The 21,208-nt window shown below is 40.1% G+C and overlaps 1 protein-coding gene across 1 annotated transcript in view; it reads left to right on the forward strand.

Annotated features, from left to right (window-relative positions):
* LOC126184598 (E3 ubiquitin-protein ligase HERC2) overlaps positions 1–21,208 on the forward strand; it is an 812,863-nt gene that overhangs the window by 625,135 nt on the left and 166,520 nt on the right. Inside the window, exons 69-70 of the mRNA XM_049927039.1 lie at positions 7,213–7,307; positions 16,049–16,155. Coding sequence (XP_049782996.1) covers positions 7,213–7,307; positions 16,049–16,155 — 202 coding nt within the window. The remainder of the gene's footprint in view (positions 1–7,212; positions 7,308–16,048; positions 16,156–21,208) is intronic.

Consider the following 21,208-nt stretch of genomic DNA (forward strand, 5'->3'; position numbering starts at 1 on the left):
GGCTGAACTGCTGCCCCAGTGACTGTACTTGTCATTCAGGATCAGATACATCCAGTGGTATGGGCGATAGACTGTCACAGAGCTATGGTGTTTCACGTTTTAAAGTGAAAGTCAGGTGACACTAATAGAAAGAGTTCTTTAGTTATGGATTGAAGAAATAACATTAATCTTCCACGTTGTACTTAGTGATTGAATTCTTGTAGCCGAAGACTATTGTACCACTGTGGTCTTGCTGCAGCATTATAGATCCTACGTGGTTGCAAATAATAAACCGTTTATATCATTTTTTTACTATTTTGTTGGTTTGTGTAAATCATTGTCACGATGAGTGCAAGCTACAAAACAGCATGAGATAATCTGAAAATTATGTGCGGATGGGGGGGGGGGGGGGGGGGGGGGAGAGACTGAATGAGAATTTCCTTAAATTATCTCTACTCTCCTCATCTTCACCCATTTCAGGCTTGTGCTATGTCACTAACTGATCTAATCATAAGCAAGACTTAAAACCTAATCTTCCTTTCTCTTCACCGTGTGATTTGTGACACTTTGTTACTCTTACCTATTTAAGGACCTCTTGATAAGTCCTTTTCACCTGTCCAAAATCCTGAGCCCAATAAACTTATGTTTATGAAAGTTTGATTGTGTAAACCCACATGAGTATGCAACAAAAACCGCATATTTGCCCATACTTTCCTTCATCTCTTCCTCCTTTGTCCAGTGAGCTACCTTTCTTTACGATGTCCTCTCAGAGAGCCTCATATTAGCCTATATCTAGATTAAATCCACTCTAAAACCCACTCTCTCTTCTTCAGCACTCACACCAAGAACTCTATTCCATACAGTCATAGTGTTTGCAGATGTCCCATCATCACTCACATCAGTAGATGTTTGATGCCAACAAACCACCCTCTCATGTTGATAATATTTATGTATCTGATGATGCTTGAATATCAACACTATTCAAAAACGATAGTTTTAAGATGTATTTTTTTACATTAACTCTTTTCTGTATACATAACCAGCAACACACCCTGTGCTTACATGGAAAGGCACCATCTGTGGTTGTCAGGAATAAGTTAAACAGTCTGTTGATCAAACATTCAGTTCAGTGCTAGAGCTACTACTTCAGCTACCCTCAGGTAAACTGTGTAATAAGAGGTTTATCTCACATACATTCTCTGCTTCTGTTATCTCCATAGGCTAAATCGAATTGAAAGAAACTCGTGCATTATGCCTTCATTAAGTGCCATAAGCAAACTGTTGTGAAGATCTTTCAGGGAACCCCAAGAATCTATCCTCATGTGTGATAACTACTGGAGGGTACCAAAATGAAAAGCAAAATCTGAAATCCCTCTTACATAGATCCATTTATACAGAAGGATCCTGCTGTATGGCTACCATGCAAGGGCAACCAGCTTCTATATCTACATCTATATGGTTACTCTGCAATTCACACTTAAGTGCCTGGCAGAGGGTTCATCGAACCATTTTCGTACTACTTCTCTACCATTCCACTCTCGAATGGGGCCTGGGAAAAAGGAACACCTAAATCTTTCCGTTCGAGCTCTGGTTTCTCTTATTTTATGATGATGATCATTTCTCTCTATGTCGGTGGGTGTCAACAAAATATTTATGCATTCGCAAAGGTTTCAGAAAGGTACCAGTTAGTTGAATGTAGTCAATTACAGTCATTGGAAAAGGAATGGACAAGGTACAGGGACACAGTACTAGAAGTGGCTAAAGAATGTTGTGGAACAGTAGTGTGTAAAAGTAGGATGAAGCAAACAGCTTGGTGGAATGATACAGTCAAGGCAGCCTGTAAAAGGAAAAAGAAGGCATATCAAAAATGGCTACATACCAGAACCCAGGTAGACAGAGAAAGTTATGTTGAAGAAAGAAACAAAGCCAAACAGATAATTGCAGCATCCAAGAAGAAATCGTGGGAAGACTTTGGAAACAGGTTGGAGACTATGGGTCAAGCTGCTGGAAAACCATTCTGGAGTGTAATTAGCAGTCTTTGAAAGGGAGGTAAGAAGGAAATGACAAGTATTTTGGACAGGTCAGGAAAACTGCTGGTGAATCCTGTGGATGCCTTGGGCAGATGGAGGGAACATTTTGAAGAGTTGCTCAATGTAGGTGAAAATGCGATCAGTAATGTTTCAGATTTCGAGGTAGAATGGGATAGGAATGATGATGGAAATAGGATCACATTTGAGGAAGTGGAAAAAATGGTCAATAGATTGCAGTGCAATAAAGCGGCTGGGGTGGATGAAATTAAGTCGGAACTCATCAAATACAGTGGAATGTCAGGTCTTAAATGGCTACACAGGATAATTGAAATGGCCTGGGAGTCGGGACAGGTTCCATCAGACTGGACAAAAGCAGTAATCACACCAATCTTTAAACATGGAAACAGAAAAGATTGTAACAACTACAGAGGTATCTCTTTAATCAGCGTTGTGGGTAAAATCTTCTCAGGTATTGTTGAAAGGAAAGTGCGAGTATTAGTTGAGGACCAATTGGATGAAAATCAGTGTGGGTTTAGGCCTCTTAGAGGTTGTCAGGACCAGATCTTTAGCTTACGGCAAATAATGGAGAAGTGTTATGAGTGGAACAGGGAATTGTATCTATGCTTTATAGATCTAGAAAAGGCATATGACCGGGTTCCTAGGAGGAAGTTATTGTCTGTTCTACAAGATTATGGAATAGGAAGCAAACTTTTGCAAGCAATTAAAGGTCTTTACATGGATAGTCAGGCAGCAGTTAGAGTTGACGGTAAAGTGAGTTCATGGTTCAGAGTAGTTTCAGGGGTAAGACAAGGCTGCAACCTGTCCCCACTGTTGTTCATATTATTTATGGATCATATGTTGAAAACAATAGACTGGCTTGGTGAGATTGAGATATGTGAACACAAAATAAGCAGTCTTGCATATGCGGATGACTTAGTTGTGATGGCAGATTCGATTGAAAGTTTGCAAAGTAATATTTCAGAGCTAGATCAGAAATGTAAGGACTATGGTATGAAGATAAGCATCTCCAAAACGAAAGTAATGTCAGTGGGAAAGAGATATAAACGGATTGAGTGCCAAATAGGAGGAACAAAGTTAGAACAGGTGGACGGTTTCAAGTACTTAGGATGCATATTCTCACAGGATGGCAACATAGTGAAAGAACTGGAAGCGAGGTGTAGCAAAGCTAATGCAGTGAGCGCTCAGCTACGATCTACTCTCTTCTGCAAGAAGGAAGTCAGTACCAAGACTAAGTTATCTGTGCACCATTCAATCTTTCGAGCAACTTTGTTGTATGGGAGCGAAAGCTGGGTGGATTCAGGTTACCTTATCAACAAGGTGAGGTTACGGATATGAAAGTAGCTAGGATGATTGCAGGTACTAGTAGATGGGAACAATGGCAGGAGGGTGTCCACAATGAGGAAATCAAAGAAAAACTGGGAATGAACTCAATAGATGTAGCAGTCAGGGCGAACAGGCTTCGATGGTGGGGTCATGTTACACGCATGGGAGAAGCAAGGTTACCCAAGAGACTCATGGATTCAGCAGTAGAGGGTAGGAGGAGTCGGGGCAGACTGAGGAGAAGGTACCTGGATTCGGTTAAGAATGATTTTGAAGTAATAGGTTTAACATCAGAAGAGGCACCAATGTTAGCACTGAATAGGGGATCATGGAGGAACTGTATAAGGGGGGCTATGCTCCAGACTGAACGCTGAAAGGCATAATCAGTCTTAAATGATGATGATGATGATGATGATGATGATTTGGAAGAGAAAGTTAGTGATTGAAATTTCATAAATAGATCTCGCCGCAAAGAAAACCGCCTTTGTTTCAGCGACTGCCACCCTACTCGCGTCTCATACCAGTGACACTCTCACAATTATTGTGCGATAACATGAAACGAGCTGCCTTTCTTTGCACTTTTTTGATGTCCTCCATCAATCTTACCTGGTAAGGATCCCATACTGCACAGCAATATTCCAGCAGAGGATGGACAAGTTTAATGTAGGCTATCTCTTTAGTGGGTTTGTCACATCTCCTAAGTGTTCTGCCAACAAAGTGCAGTCTTTGTTTCACCTTCCCCACAGTATTATATATTTGGTCCATCCAATTTCAGTTGCTCGTGATTGTAATTCCTAGGTATTTAGTCAAATTGACAGCCCTTAGATTTGTGTGATTTATCGTATACCCAAAATTTATCAGATTTCTTTTACTACCCATGTGGATGACCTCATACTTTTCTTTGTTTAGTGCTAATTGCCACTTTTCAGACCATACAGAAATTCTCTCTAGATGATTTTGTAATTGGAATTGATCATATGATGATTTTACTTGACGGTAAATTACAACATAATCTGCAAACAATCTAAGGGGGCTACTCAGATTATCACCTAGATCATTTATATAAATCAGGAACAGCAGAGGGCCTATGACACTACCTTGCGGAACACCAGATTTCACTTCTGTTCTACTCGATGATTTAGCGTCTATCACTACAAGCTGTGACTTCTCTGAGAGGAAATCATGAATCCAGTCACACAACTGAGACGATGCTCCATATGCATGCAATTTGATTAATAGTTGCTTGTGAAGAACAGTATCAAAAGCCTTCTGGAAATCTAGGAAAATGGAATTGATCTGAGATCCCTTGTCGACAGCACTCATTTCTTCGTGGGAAGAAAGAGCTAGCTGTGTTGCACAAGAACAATATTATCTGAACCCGAGTTGGTTATGTATCAATAAGTCATTTTCTTCAAGTTGATTCATAATGTTCGAGTACACTATATGCTCCAAAATCCTACTGCAAATAGAGATCAGTGATATGGGTATGTAATTCAATGGGTTACTACTATTTCCTTTCTTGAATATTGGTGTGACCTGTGCTACTTTGCAGTCTTAAAGAACAGATCTTGCACCAAGTGAGTGGTTGTATAAGATTGCTAAGAAAGGCGCTATTGTGTCTGCATACTCTGAGAGGAACCTGATTGGTATACCATCTGGACGAGAAGACTTGCCTTTCTTAAGTGATTTGAGCTGTTTTGCAACATCTCAGATATCTACTTGTATGTCACTCATGCTAAGAGCTGTTCTGGTTTTTAATTCTGGAATATTTACTTTATCTTCTTTCATGAAGGAATCACAGAAAACTGTATTTAGTAATTCCGCTTTAGTGGCCCCATCATCAGTAACATTTCCATCACTATCGCACAGTGACAGTATTGACTGTTTTTTGCCACTGGTGTACTTTACATACAGCCAGAATCTCTTTGGGTTTTCTACCATATTTTGAGACAATATTTCATTGCAGAAACTAATAAAAGTACCTCTCATTGATGTCTGCATTAAATTTCGAGCTTCCGTGGAACTTAGCCTGTCTTGGGGATTTTGCATTCTTCTGAATTTGGCTTGCTTTTTTCATTGCTTCTGCAACAGGGTTCTGGCATGTTTTGTGTACTATGGTGGATCAGTCCCGTCTCTTATTAACTTATGCGGTATGAATCTATCTAATTGGTCTACACTTACATAACTAGCTTGGAAGGAATGGAGGCTCTTTCTTCGGAAGGCATCAAGTGAATTTTTATCTGCTGCTTTAAATAGATATATTTTGTGTGGTTTTGGTTGATATGGTTTTTGCCTCGCTACAATGACCTTGTTTTCACTAATCCCCGTATCCATCATGACGCTCTCTATTAAATCAGGATTATTTGTGGCTAAGAGATCAAGTGTGTTTTTGCAACCATTTACAATTCATGTGGGCTCATGAACTAGTTGTTCAAATTAATTCTCAGAGAAAGCATTTAGCACAATTTCGGAAGATGTTTTCTGTCTACCACTGGCTTTGAACATATATTTTTGCCAACAGATTGAGGGTAGATTGAAGTGTCCACCAATTATAACTGTATGAGTGGGGTATTGATTTGTAATGAGATTCAAGTTATCTTTGAAGTGTTCAGCTATTATATCATCTGAGTTGGGGGGTCGGTAGAAGGAGCCAATTATTATTTTGGTACGGCTGTTGAGTATAACCTCTACCCATAGTAATTCGCAGCAACTATCTATTTCAACTTCACTACAAGATAAACTGCTACCAACAGACACAAACACACCACCACCTACTTTATTTAATCTATCCTTTCTGAACATGGTTTGTACCTCTGTAAAACTTTTGGCAGAATTTATCTCCGGCTGTAGCCAGCTTTCTGTTCCTATAATGATTTCAGTGCTTTCTATCAGCACTTCAAGCTCTGGTACTTTTCCAACACAGCTACGAAAATTTACAACTACAATACCAACTGTTGCTTGGTTGATTCTCGTCATTTCTTTGCCCTGTACCCTTTGAGACTGGAGCCCTTTTTGATATTTCCCAAGACTATCTAACCTAAAAAACCACCCAGTCCACACCACACAGCCCCTGCTACACGTGTAGCTGCCTTCTGTGTGTAGTGGACACCTGACCTATTTAGCTGAACCTGAAACTCCACCACCCTATAGCGCAAGTCGAGGAATCTGCAGCCACACAGTCGCAGAACCATCTAAGCCTTTGATTCAGACCCTCCACTCGGCTCTGTACCAAAGGTCTGTAATTGGTCCTGTCGATGATGCTCTGCCTTCATCTCGCTAGCAAGACTGGCAGTCTTCACCAACTCAGATAGTCGCCTGAAACCAGAGAGAATCTCTTCCAATCCATGGCGACTCACATCATTAGTGCCGACATGAGCCACCACCTGCAGTTGGCTGCACCCTGTACCCTTCATGGCATCTGGAAGGACCCTTTCCACATCTTGGATGACTCCCCCCGGTATGCACACGGAGTGCACATTGGCGTTCTTCCCATCCTTAGCTGCCCTATCCCTGAGGGGCTCCATCACCTGCCTAACATTGGAGCTCCCAATGGCAAGTAATGCCACCCTCTGCACTTGTCCGGACCCCTCAGGAAGCTTGCTACTTTTATTCTGGTGGAGGTTCATAATTAATTTAATCATTTGTTATACATTTGTTGTTAAATTAGTTATTTCCTATGCTATAGTAATATGCCACAAAATATATATACCTAATATAGTGGTTTTCGGATTTAATTTTTGTTATCAAGTGGCATTGTCTTGTTTTGAAAGCTGCCCATTATTGATATATTCTAAATTTTAAATTTTGCATTATCTGGAAAAAAAAAAAGCTCTTACGCTTTCTTTGTCTTCTTCATGTGCAGGCTATGGTGCTGGTGGCAGATTGGGAATTGGTGGGACAGATTCCGTAACAACTCCTACACTTCTTGAATCTATCCAACATGTTTTTATAAAAAAGGTATAAGTATAGTGTACTATGTGAATGTGTTTATTTTATAGATATTTCACAGATTTTGGTTAAGCTGTGCAATTTTTTATGTTATTTTAGCATCAGTTATGCAGGATTAGAATTATTAGCATTCTGGAACTCAAGGTTGCTTTTTTTTCCATTTTGACTCATTATTAGAACAATGTGTTTATAGCAAATGTGTTTTTATTTATGACTCTATGATCATTGCAAGTAATATCTTACTAGCAGCAGTATGGTCTTCCACTACATTGACAAGGGAAAAAAATCAAAATTGTTTTATGTGAATATTTCAGATATCTTGTGTTTGGGATTATACCACAAAATATTACTATGAAAAGACTCTTCGTACCTTTCAAACTAGGTATGAGGTCTAGTTGATTCATGCTGTTACAAAATCTACAAGACAATTAATTAATTGTCACTGTTATTGTTTATCTTTTATCAGCGTTCAAAAAATAGATAACACTCTTGAATCCCTGTTCACATTGCCTTGGATGTGTAGGTTTTGGCACTTTCAACAGAGGGAAGACTTTAATGCCAGGCTTTAAAGGAAGCACATTTTACCCATTGATGCTTCTCTACAAATGAGCTACAGCATTCATTTAATTAATGCTCTCCATGGTGAGAGGACAAAAAGTGGAGTGAATTATGTGTGAACAACATATATCATTCCATGCTCCTTCTCGAATCAGATACCCTGTATACTGTTGCACATTTCATTTTGTGTTACAATTTGTACTGTTTATTTAGCACCCCAAGTGAAACAAATGTTCACAGTGGTCTTATTTCAAGGAGCCTAGCAATTTAACTTTGTAGCAGCCTTATATCCAGACTGCGTACTATTGTGTTCCAAGTACACCTGTACTTATTTCAGAGTGTCCTAAAAATTTCTTTTTGAACAAGTATTGCATCCACATTGTGTAATATTGTGTACTCAAGTATATATTCTGATGATGATGTGCACTTCAACACTCTCCACTATTGTTCTTGCTCTATTGGATTGTTGGAGTTGCATTTTCAATAACACATTTTTCCATGTCTCTTTGAATCTTCCCTTCCTCGAGACATTTATTTAATACAATTAGGTGTGATCGGAACTTCTCCTGCCACCTTACAATTCTTGAGTTGTTTCAGAGCAGTTTCCAGTTCATTTTTATCGAGAAGTTCCAGTTCTGACTCACTTCATAACAAATTTTTGTGATTCATAATTCACACTTTGGCTTGACAGTGATAGACTGTGAATGTTGGTATCTTTCAGTAACAACTTCTCAACCATTGCAAATTCTGTGGATGATAAGCTTTTCTTTTGACTGACTAGAATGACTCTCATGTTTACATTAATTTTGATGGTCTCCTCAATCAGTCTTGTGTTTTGCATTCACTGAGCTTTTCTGTTTGCCTTCTTTATTTTTTTGTTGAGATCTCTGAATTTGGGTGCATCTCTGTCAGTGTTTCATCTTCCTTCTATAAGCTGTTCTGTTTCAAGGTTGATTCAAAGATTTCTGTTTTTGGGGTGCACTAACTTTCTTTATTGCTGTTTGAATAATGCAGGTAATTTCTGTCAAGAGTTCATTCAGTTTCTTTCCTCTTAACTTTTCTGTAGGTAACTTCTTGTCTGTGCATTGGCTGAACTCCATTTCTCTTTCAGCTCTTTTATTTTCGTTCAGATCTTCCTTTTCCATCATATCTTTTTTCTTGAGTTGGGTGTTAATATAGATGCTGGTTATTAGTAGTCTGTAGGCACTACGTGTGTAGAAGCAATTTATGACTGATACAGCTGAGCACATTCAGCTGTTCAGTGTAAGGATGTAGACTATTTAATTCTTAAGAGTGCTGTCAGGGCTGTCAATGCCCACTTGCTTTACAGATTTTCTTGCTATTAAAATCACCATGTATTAAGGAAAATATGCTAGTTTAAGAACTTTCTTCTGTTGGCAGATTGTTATAGAACTATTCTAGTTCTTCATCAGTTGAGGTGAAATCCAGTGCTAGACGTGAATGGTTTGATGCCTAGTCTTAGCATTTAACTTAAGGATCATGTAGTTCACTCTTTTTGAGGCAGACATGGTCTTGGTGATAAGGTGTTCCCTGCTGTTGTGAATTAGCAGAGGTATGCCACCAATTTGCAGATTTACATCCAAATTATTCTGAAACAGGAGGTGCCCAGACTTGAGGACAGTAGTCACATTGCCTTTGAGCCTCAACTCATTGATTTCAAAATGTCCCTTTTGATATCCTGCAATCCATGTTTCAAACAACCAAGATACTTCTAAAGTTTCATGGTGGGAATGTTATATGCTGCAGTATAAAAGTTTTGCTGAAGTTGTTCATTTTTTCTTTGTGTTTATTTTGTTGTTTAATTTGATTAGTCAGTTTTTGTTACATTTCCATAGCATTTGGATGTGACACAAGACAGCAAGGAAACATAGACTATTTTGAAGTCCAAAATGAGTAGTATTGTACTAATTTGTTCCAATATAGGTACACTCTTGTTAAAATAGACTTTTGTTGTATAGTTATCAAGGTAAGTTGTATGTAATTTCTATTAGTACAGTGCATATTTTAATAGCTCTGTCCATTAGTTTCTTGAACACAACAATTAACATCAGAGGGAAATTAATCATAAACAATATATTATTTCACATTCTATAAAACAGTTTGATAATGGTCAGGTAGTTTATGGATTCCACACATGTAGAAACCTACTGGTTCCTAGTAAATTACATTTTCATCCAGAAATAAATTTGCTTGAACGTTGTTTGATAAGGAGCGTGAAAGGTAAACATTTGAGGGGATAAGATCAGAATAATAAGTGCATGATGGATGACTTCCCAAACAAACTTATGCATAGTTTTGTTTTTGAAATCAGTAGAGTGAGTTATCATGTTGTAAGAACACGTTATGCAGTTCTGTCAGTCATTTTTCTTACCCTATGGCCGTGGACACACTCCTGGCGAGAAGTTCATAGTGCACAACACCCTCTTTGAGCTGCCAGATGCAAAATACAGTATGACTCCATTTTTACCTTCCCAGAATTAATGTTTTTGTGCCATTTACATTTTATTTATTTATTTATTTATTTATTTACTCTCATCATATTTCCTATGTTCACAACGTTAATTCTCACCCAATTTTGTGTTATCATTTTACGCGTCATAAAAAAATATTTGTGGAGAAAAAAACTAATGTAATTGACATACAATGGTGCATTGGCCACCATGTATGTTTACAAATTTTATGTGGTTAAGTTTCTTGACACCAGGGTGCTCTACTCAGTACATCTGAACTGGGAAATGGGTAAAAGTCAGAATGATTTGTGCCATATCTCGTGCTGCTTGAAATATGCTCACTATTTTTATATACTTGAATTTAGCATATTTCGTGACAATACTCACTTTTCCGTGGATTTTTATAAGATGATATTTGACTTTTTTGTGTTGGCTTCAGTCGTCTAGTGAAAGTATAATTCCATAATGCTGTTTCGTTGGCTGCGGAAATGTCCTTGTTCAATGTGTTTGCCTCATTTTTGGTGCTTCAAATACCATTTTTTCGAATGTGCTTCCTTCTTGATGTTTATATAAAAAAGTAGTAGAATAACTAATTTTTGCTGTAAATTATTATAACGGGGACCTGTACATTGTTCCACCATCACACACCGAGTGTTCACTGCCAACTGACTACGGTCAAAGACGACTCCAGTGTCAAAGACATTTCACACAACACACAAGCTTCCACTCGTAACCAGTCTCTTTGATATTCTTCGTCACATCTACTAATATTTATCAATATGCTGTCACTCTCGAACATATAAGCAAATTAGCATAAAATAAGGCAAATTACAATTCACGAAAAATATTCTGACAAAAATATAAGAAAACATTTACAAACTCCCTCATTAGATTTGTTATTGACAAATCTAGTAGAAAATAACACATCTCCCAGTTCCATTACATGCTGCCAAGCTCTACTTGGCATGATGGATGGTGGGAGTAACTAGGTTTGTTCGAATACAGGTATCATGACCATCACAACCATTTCCAAACTGTCTACTGTACATTCACAGCTTTGTGATTTTTGTGATCATTGTAACACATTTGTCAAACTATATGTAGTGTGTTTCATGTTTTGGCCACTTGTAGCGATAGTTGGCCACTTTGCTCACTTTGCATTGCTCAAAGCATCATATTTTTTTTATTTAAACACAGCACTAGTTACGTACTTTTTCATGCTTAGCTTTCAAGAATTTATTCTCATGTTGTTGTTGTTGTGGTCTTCAGTCCTGAGACTGGTTTGATGCAGCTCTCCATGCTACTCTATCCTGTGCAAGCATCTTCATCTCCCAGTACCTACTGCAACCTACATCCTTCTGAATCTGCTTAGTGTATTCATCTCTTGGTCTCCCCCTACGATTTTTACCCTCCACGCTGCCCTCCAATACTAAATTGGTGATCCCTTGATGCCTCAGAACATGTCCTACCAACCGATACCTTCTTCTGGTCAAGTTGTGCCACAAACTTCTCTTCTCCCCAATCCTATTCAATACTTCCTCATTAGTTATGTGATCTACCCATCTAATCTTCAGCATTCTTCTGTAGCACCACATTTCGAAAGCTTCTATTCTCTTCTTGTCCAAACTATTTACCGTCCATGTTTCACTTCCATACATGGCTACACTCCATACAAATACTTTCAGAAATGACTTCCTGACACTTAAATCTATACTCGATGTTAACAAATTTCTCTTCTGCAGAAGCGCTTTCCTTGCCATTGCCAGTCTACATTTTATATCCTCTCTACTTCGACCATCATCAGTTATTTTGCTCCCCAAATAGCAAAACTCCTTTACTACTTTAAGTGTCTCATTTCCTAATCTAATTCCCTCAGCATCACCCGCCTTAATTCTACTACATTCCATTATCCTCGTTTTGCTTTTGTTGGTGTTCATCTTATATCCTCCTTTCAACACACTGTCCATTCCATTCAACTGTTCTTCCAAGTCCTTTGCTGTCTCTGACAGAATTACAATGTCATCGGCGAACCTCAAAGTTTTTATTTCTTCTCCATGGATTTTAATACCTACTCCAAATTTTTCTTTTGTTTCCTTTACTGCTTGCTCAATATACAGATTGAATAACATCGGGGAGAGACTACAACCCTGTCTTACTCCCTTCCCAACAACTGCTTCCCTTTCATGTCCCTCGACTCTTATAACTGCCATCTGGTTTCTGTACAAATTGTAAATAGCTTTTTGCTCCCTGTATTTTACCCCTGCCACCTTTAGAATTTGAAAGAGAGTATTCCAGTCAACATTGTCAAAAGCTTTCTCTAAGTCTACAAATGCTAGAAACGTAGGTTTGCCTTTCCTTAATCTTTCTTCTAAGGTAAGTCGTAAGGTCAGTATTGCCTCACGTGTCCCAGTATTTCTACGGAATCCAAACTGATCTTCCCCCAGGTTGGCTTCTACTAGTTTTTCCATTCGTCTGTAAAGAATTCGTGTTAGTATTTTGCAACTGTGGCTTATTAAACTGATTGTTCGGTAATTTTCACATCTGTCAACACCTGCTTTCTTTGGGATTGGAATTATTATATTCTTCTTGAAGTCTGAGGGTATTTCGCCTGTTTCATACATCTTGCTCATACATCTTGCTTCTCATTGTCAAGTGCAATATTTACTGAGTATTTTTTTGTGATGTTTCACAAACATTGTGAGTGATAGTTTCATGTGTGTGGTTTTCTACATAACTGCCACATGTGTAAACATCACACAAAATGCTTATGTAATTATTTGCACTTGGCAACAAGAATAAGTTCTCAAAATGCATTGTGCTAAGCGTGAAAAAATACATAAGTGGTGCAGTGTTTCATTATTTAAATAAAGAATGCGAGCTGCAGGCTTTCCAAAAACATCAATTATGATGTATGAAATTAAGTGTAACATTTCTGCTTCCCAGACAGTTACCAGTTCCAGTTACATCATCGGTTTTTATTAGATAATAAACCTTTATTAGATAATAACAAGTCCCTGACACACATTTTGATGACTGTTATGTACATATATCATACACAAACTGTAAAACAGCAATGGGGATTCTATACGTAACTTTTATTGCTTAAAACATTATTTTCCATATTTTACATTTCCGACATTTTACACCATTTTTAAAGTCCCTTGGAAAGGGACACTGCCCTTTGTTCAAGTATGTCTTTTGTTAGGGCTCAGCCATTATTTTCTTCTTAAGAGGTTAACATCATAACTTTACACCAGTAACAATATTGCTTTGGTATGTTCAATGAGCAAACTGATGATTATCAAGCAAATATGCAGTATATACAAAATCCATTATGTAATGGCAAGATAAATACTAGAACTTAAAACAAAAAGAAGTGACAGTTGTTAAATACACTCGCAGCTCCACACTGCAGTCACCTGGTTGGACAGTCCTTGATGTGAGGTTGCTGATGGCGGGCTGCCTGTGGCCTGTAGCTGGTGGCCAATGTAGGCTGAGGGAACACATGAGTGTCAACTGTTCTGGTCATGACACAGTCATCAGCTGTTTTGCAGAATTGTTACTGGACTTTTTTGCTATTACTGGTAGATTAGAAGGTGAAGTGAATTATCTTAGAGGTTCTGTCAGACAGATAACTTTAGCAGACAGCTGAAATTCTGTTTAATAAGTAGAGTTAGGAGTGGACTTGAACTTGTGACTTTGTGTCTACAGTGCACGATGTTTACCACAAGACCATGTACTGATACAGCCCTGGTACACCTCTAGAACAAGACAACACTTTCTCCAGACACTTCCATATCCTAAAATGTTGCCAAATCATATGTATAGCGATACTTAGATTACTGAAGGGTGGCCAGTTTTATTAGCTGTCATAAGTGAAAGACTCGGACTTAGTCTCGGTGGTGCCTGGCTAGTGGTCAGGTTTTCTATCTAAGATTGTGTGCTGATAGCCATTAAAACTGCAGCACTATGAAAGTGGGATGCAGGAAACATTAAATTGGCATTAAGTGTATTACATGCTTGGATATGCAAATGGCTGGCATTTCAGTGCAACCTAATAGAGTAAATAGGGGTAATTCTATTGACATTCTGTATGTAAGCATCACATTTAGATGTTGGTTGCATGTGAGAAAATAGTGTTATGCCTCATGTAAGAAGGAGAAACATCTACCATCATGTGTCAGAGTTTGACAGAGGTGAATGGAAATGAGAGTTTAGCATCATTGGCCGGGAAGTCCCTTATGGGGCAGGTCCAGCCGCCTTGGTGCAGATCTTATTACATTTGATTCCACATTGGGTGACGTGCGTGCCAGATGGGGATGAAATGATGATGAAGACAACACAACACCCAGTCCCTGAGTGGAGAAAATCCTCGACCCAGCCGGGAATCTAACTTGGGCCCCTTAGGACGGTAGTCCATCATGCTGACCATCAGGCGGACTGTGACAGAGGTGAATCATCGTCTGTGAAGGCCATAGTTCGTCATTCCATGATATTGTTACTTTAATTGGTCAGGATCCCTTAACTGTCATGCAAATATGGAATCGTTGCTCTCAGGTGGGACATACCCAGTGCCATGCAGGATCTAAGTTGCTCGTGCATGACTAGTGTGTGAGAGGACATACACATTTTTTTTATAACTGTGCAGGATTGTACCGCTATGTCACATACCTCGAGTATAGGCTTGTTCAGCCAGAAAAGTATCAACACAAAGTGAGCAATGACATCTGAAGCCCCATGGATTGTCAACAGGACAGCAGACAAAGGGTGCTAACAGTGGTAGGCCCAATGAGAGCACTGGATGCAGACGTGGCAGTGTGTCACCTTTCAGACAACTCCTGGTTCTGTGTACAGCATCCTGCTACATGTATGAGGCTCTGAGGAGAATGAAAGTTGCCACACTGCATTCATCATCATCACGTGTCCAGCACCAGATGTGATGGTACGCAGTGCCACAGAGTACACAACGTGATCACCTATGGTTCATGTAGTCAGTAATGGCTTAGTGAATGGATCTTTCACTCTGCAGTGGAGTGGGCACTGATTTAAAATTTTCTGGGAGATTAAAACTGTGTGCCTGACAAAAACTCGAAATTGGAACCTTGACCTTTTGAGACATTTTTACCATCTGAGCTATCTGGGAGTGACTTGCATCCTGCCTCGCAAAAGGCAAAGGTGTCAAGTTCCAGTCTTGGTCTGGTACGTAGTTTCAGTGTGCCAGGAAGTTACAGTATTTGCTTACATCTGATGCATTAAGACCAGTGCCTGTGTCCTGTCTTGGAGGTATTCATAATGTTATCTCCATCAATTACAGTTGATGAATTGTGGTATAGGGTTGAAGCAGAAATATGACATACCTGTGTCTGTCTTCTGAGCTCAGTTTGGCTCAATGCCCAGCTGGGTTACAGCCGTTGCTTCTAGAATGACAACTCTGTGTACTAAATTTCACACCCTGTGCACCCCAGATAACCTACAAATTTAATAATGTTTTCTTCTTACCAAATGTATACACACAATAAGTAAAACTTAGGTATTTGCTATCCATGATATTGCTGTTTTAATGCCCAGCAGTGAATAACAAACTGAAGTATTCTACCAACAGCAATGCTCAACTAGTCTGAGAGCATACATATTTAATCCTGTCATCAATTGTATTTCACCTTGAACTGTACTGCTTTCTGTACTTGTTTGTTATTTAATGAATACGTTGTTGTTTTTCAGGTGGCAGTTAACTCAGGTGGAAAGCACTGCCTTGCACTGTCAGCTGAAGGTGAAGTGTATTCGTGGGGAGAAGGAGATGATGGAAAGCTTGGACACGGTAACAGAAGGTTAGTAACTTTGAAAAATAGTTACTACAGTTTTCATAGCATTCATATAATTTTCCATAGTTGAGGTAGGTGTGGTTCAATGGGTAAGTGTCAGATAATCAACCTATACGTCCAGGGTTCAGTCATTGATCGGTCCTACAATTTGACCTCCGCCAATGACTTGTATATGTAAAAGGGGCAAGTTATACCAGTCTTTAAATAAGATGCTAAATCGTAGATTCCACTGTAACTGGCCTGTAAATCAGTTCCTAAGGTTGGAGTAGGACAGTGACATACCACCTCCAGGAGGACCACGCCTAGTGAATTTCAACTTTGGGTTGATGACAGCTTTACTTCTTTTATTAGTGGTAGAAAAAATGTAAAAGCATACAATTTTCTGCCCTGAAAAAGTAAGTATATTTAGAATTAAATCACCCTGTGAAATATAAAGTGAATTGCTAATAGAAACAGGCAAGGGATGATGGGAAAGTTGACAGGTATGGCCCATTTTGCATCACGTAAAACTAGTTAATTCACTAAAGAAAGATTGTGAATTTTTTAAAAGCAGGTCTAGTTCCTTTAATGGTGATTGTAGAAAGTATGTACTGATGGAGTTAATGTAAGATTAAATAAAATGGAAGATCTGAGTAAATGTATCAATGAAGTACCAAAGCTGGTTGTACATAGGAGTTGTGCTTTTTACCACATGTGAAGAAGCTACAACACTTGCAGTCAGGCTGCTTATATAATACATGAATAACTATAGCCTCCCAACAGTTAGAAACTATCACTGGTATTCATTGCTGATAACTTCCTTGTCTAGATATGAGATATAATTATACATATTTATGCATTATTTGAATAAAAAACATTAGATACTTTTGACCAGTTTTGCCAAATGAAATATTAAAAATTAAATTAATAACATGGAGATGAACTATAACTCAACATACACTATGTGATCAAAAGTATCTGGACACCTGGCTTAAAATGACTTACAAGTTCGTGGTGCCGTCCATTGGTAATGCTGGAATTCAATATGATGTTGGCTCACAGTTAGCCTTGATGACAGCTTCCTCTCTCACAGGCATACATTCAGTCAGGTGCTAGAAGGCTTCTTGGGGAATGGCAGTCCATTCTTCACAGAGTGCTGCACTGAGGAGAGGTATCAATGTCGGTCAGTGAGGCCTGGCACAAAGTCGGCATTCCAAAACATCTCAAAGGTGTTCTATAGGATTCAAGTCAGGACTCCCTGCAGACCAGTCCATTACAGGGATGTTATTGTCGTGTAACCACTCCATCACATGCCGGGAGTTATGAAAAGGTGCTCGATCATGTTGAAAGAGGCAATCGCCTTCACTCAATTGCTCTTCAACTGTGGGAAGCAAGAAGGTGCTTAAAACATCAATTTAGGCCTTTGCTGTGATAGTGCCACACGAAACAAGAAGGGGTGCAAGCCCCCCCCCCCCTCTCCCCCCCCCCCCCCCCCCCCCCCCCCCCCCCCCCCCCATGAAAAACATGACCACAACATAATACCGCCACCTCCAAATTTTACTGTTGGTACTACACACGCTGGCAGGTGATGTTCACTGGGCATTTGCCATACTCACAAACTGCCATCATATCACCACATCGTGTACTGTGATTCATCACTCCACACAATGCTTTTCCACTGTTCAGTCATCCAATGTTTACACTCCTCACACCAAGCGAGGTGTCATTCGGCATTTACTGGTGTGATGTGTGGTTTATGAGTAGCCACGATCCCGATGCAGTTTGGAATTCCTGTGTGATGGTCTGGATAGACGTATGCCTATTACACATTACGACCCTCTTCAAATGTCGGCAGTCTGTCAGTCGACAGATGAGGTCCGCCTGTATGCTTTTGTGCTGTACGTGTCCCTTCACGTTTCCATTTCAGTATCACGTCGGAAACAGTGGATCTAGGGATTTTTAGGAGTGCGGAAATCCTGCATACAGACGTATGACACAAGTGACACACAATCACCTGACCACGTTCGAAGTCCGTGAGTTCGGCAGAATGCTCCATTCTGCTCTCTCTGCACTGTACCTAATGACTACTGAGGTTGCTGATATGGAGTACCTGTCAGTATGTGGCAGCACAATGCACCTAATATGAAAAACGTATGTTTTTGGGGCTGTCTGGATACTTTTGATCACATAGTGTAGGATGCTAATTTTGTTCAATATATTATTTGAATTGGAAACCAATTAGTTTTAACTGTCCTTAACATGATGTTTTCTTTTTTTAAATATTTGATATGTTGTTGTATTCAGATGAAAACAGTGTCATCACACACATAACTGGAGACATCCGACAGTACATAAAACTCACTTGTACTCATTCTTAGAAAAATAGCATCACAATGACAAGTTGGATGGGTACACATTTTTGTGTTGGATGTGAGGTTAGTGATAAACGTTTTCATCTGGCATCAAATATGGAGGGGACTGAAGCAGAATAGACAAGTATAGTTGATTCTTCTACTTCTAAGGATGTTGAAACTGGAGATATTCTTGATAAAAGTAGTAATTTCATCACTGACATTACAAGAGGCAACCTGTAGTACTGAGAACTTTGTCTACACTGTTTTACATTAAATGATATGGAATCAAAAATGCACTGCTTCATAGTAAGAACACAAAATCAAATTCATCTAGTGCTGTAAATGATAGAGGTGTGGTAATAAAAGATTAGCATGGAAGAGACCTATTACTAACAGAAGATACCAAAGGTGTTCATAAAGAAACAACTTTGTCAACCTTTCAGATACACTTCAAATGAATGAATTAGATTGCAGGAATCGGCACCACATGGCTGTTGTAATGATATCTGGAAACCTGACATCAGCAGGCATTTTTGGAATGTTCACAAGGCCCCGGTAAAGCAGAAGTCTGTTTCCATCCTTACCTTGTGGCTTTGAGCACTTTAGCTGGACCCAAGGGATGTGCACCTAGTGACTATGCGTTGCTGAGAACTTATCTGTCTTGCAATCTGCAAGCATGAGCTGAATGACAACCCTGGCAATTGGGAACCTGAGAGGTGTGAGTTGCCAAGTTTCTGCTGCCTTTAAATAACACATTGTAGTGATTGACTACTTGGCAAGTGCGTCAGAGTAAAACATTGGTGAGAATTTGTCAACAAAATGAGCACTGTGGACATAGTTGCATTTAAGATGAAATGAAATGAGATGATTTCACATTATTGTGAGAAACTGACTTGGAATCATCAATATGGAAGAAATTTGGTCATTTATTTGATGGCAAGGAGAAAATCGAATATATAGTGGCTTTACTTGTAAATCAGTGTATTCTTACATTCTTTTCATTCACAGATTCATCCAGATATTCATTCTCATTAGGAACATCTGAATAATAAATGTCAAAAATTTCCAAAATTGTTTCAGATTCATGATTTTATGTTTTCTCAGTGTAGAAAAATCTTGAATAGTTCACTGGTATTCAGCAGGGTGGCATCATCTAAAATTTGTGATATTTCAGCAAGCTGACTTCATGCCACCTTCAGGCGTTCCTGATGATTGTGTGATATCTGCTGGGTGCTGTCATTATATCCTCTCACCCCTTCCCTCCCCCCTCTCCCCAAATCCTGCCTCCAGCTGCCACCTCTGTGTATGGATCTGGCGCAACGGTGGGAGTAACGTAGTAGCATCACACTGGGCATTGATCCAGGGCCTTTAGTAGCATCTCAGCAGGTGCCAGATGTGCATCTCTGCTGGCGTGGTGACAATGCTTCTTTGTACTCTTCAGTTGTGTGACAGGAGCGGACCTCCACATAGGCTGCCACTGTGCTTTGGTCATGCTCAAGGCTGGCCTTGCTTAATTTAAAACTACTGCCCTTATTTAATTGTCATCCAATTGCATTTCTTACTTTTTCTGAATATTGCCATATAAAAGCAAGAGGAACTTCAAGACGAGAATAGTAACTACACTCCTGGAAATGGAAAAAAGAACACATTGACACAGGTGTGTCAGACCCACCATACTTGCTCCGGACACTGCGAGAGGGCTGTACAAGCAATGATCACACGCACGGCACAGCGGACACACGAGGAATCGCGGTGTTGGCCGTCGAATGGCGCTAGCTGCGCAGCATTTGTGCACCGCCGCCGTCAGTGTCAGCCAGTTTGCCGTGGCATACGGAGCTCCATCGCAGTCTTTAACACTGGTAGCATGCCGCGACAGCGTGGACGTGAACCGTATGTGCAGTTGACGGACTTTGAGCGAGGGCGTATAGTGGGCATGCGGGAGGCCGGGTGGACGTACCGCCGAATTGCTCAACACGTGGGGCGTGAGGTCTCCACAGTACATCGATGTTGTCGCCAGTGGTCGGCGGAAGGTGCACGTGCCCGTCGACCTGGGACCGGACCGCAGCGACGCACGGATGCACGCCAAGACCGTAGGATCCTATGCAGTGCCGTAGGGGACCGCACCGCCACTTCCCAGCAAATTAGGGACACTGTTGCTCCTGGGGTATCAGTGAGGACCATTCGCAACCGTCTCCATGAAGCTGGGCTACGGTCCCGCACACCGTTAGGCCGTCTTCCGCTCACGCCCCAACATCGTGCAGCCCGCCTCCAGTGGTGTCGCGACAGGCGTGAATGGAGGGACGAATGGAGACGTGTCATCTTCAGCGATGAGAGTCACTTCTGCCTTGGTGCCAATGATGGTCGTATGCATGTTTGGCGCCGTGCAGGTGAGCGCCACAATCAGGACTGCATACGACTGAGGCACACAGGGCCAACACCCGGCATCATGCTGTGCCAGGTGGAAATGGCATGGCAAGCCGTTCCACAGGACTACATCCAGCATCTCTACGATCGTCTCCATGGGAGAATAGCAGCCTGCATTGCTGCGAAAGGTGGATATACACTGTACTAGTGCTGACATTGTGCGTGCTCTGTTGCCTGTGTCTATGTGCCTGTGGTTCTGTCAGTGTGATCATGTGATGTATCTGACCCCAGGAATGTGTCAATAAAGTTTCCCCTTCCTGGGACAATGAATTCACGGTGTTCTTATTTCAATTTCCAGGAGT

Source organism: Schistocerca cancellata, chromosome 4 (genome assembly GCF_023864275.1).
Source record: "Schistocerca cancellata isolate TAMUIC-IGC-003103 chromosome 4, iqSchCanc2.1, whole genome shotgun sequence".
NCBI classification, from domain to species: Eukaryota; Metazoa; Arthropoda; class Insecta; order Orthoptera; family Acrididae; genus Schistocerca; species Schistocerca cancellata.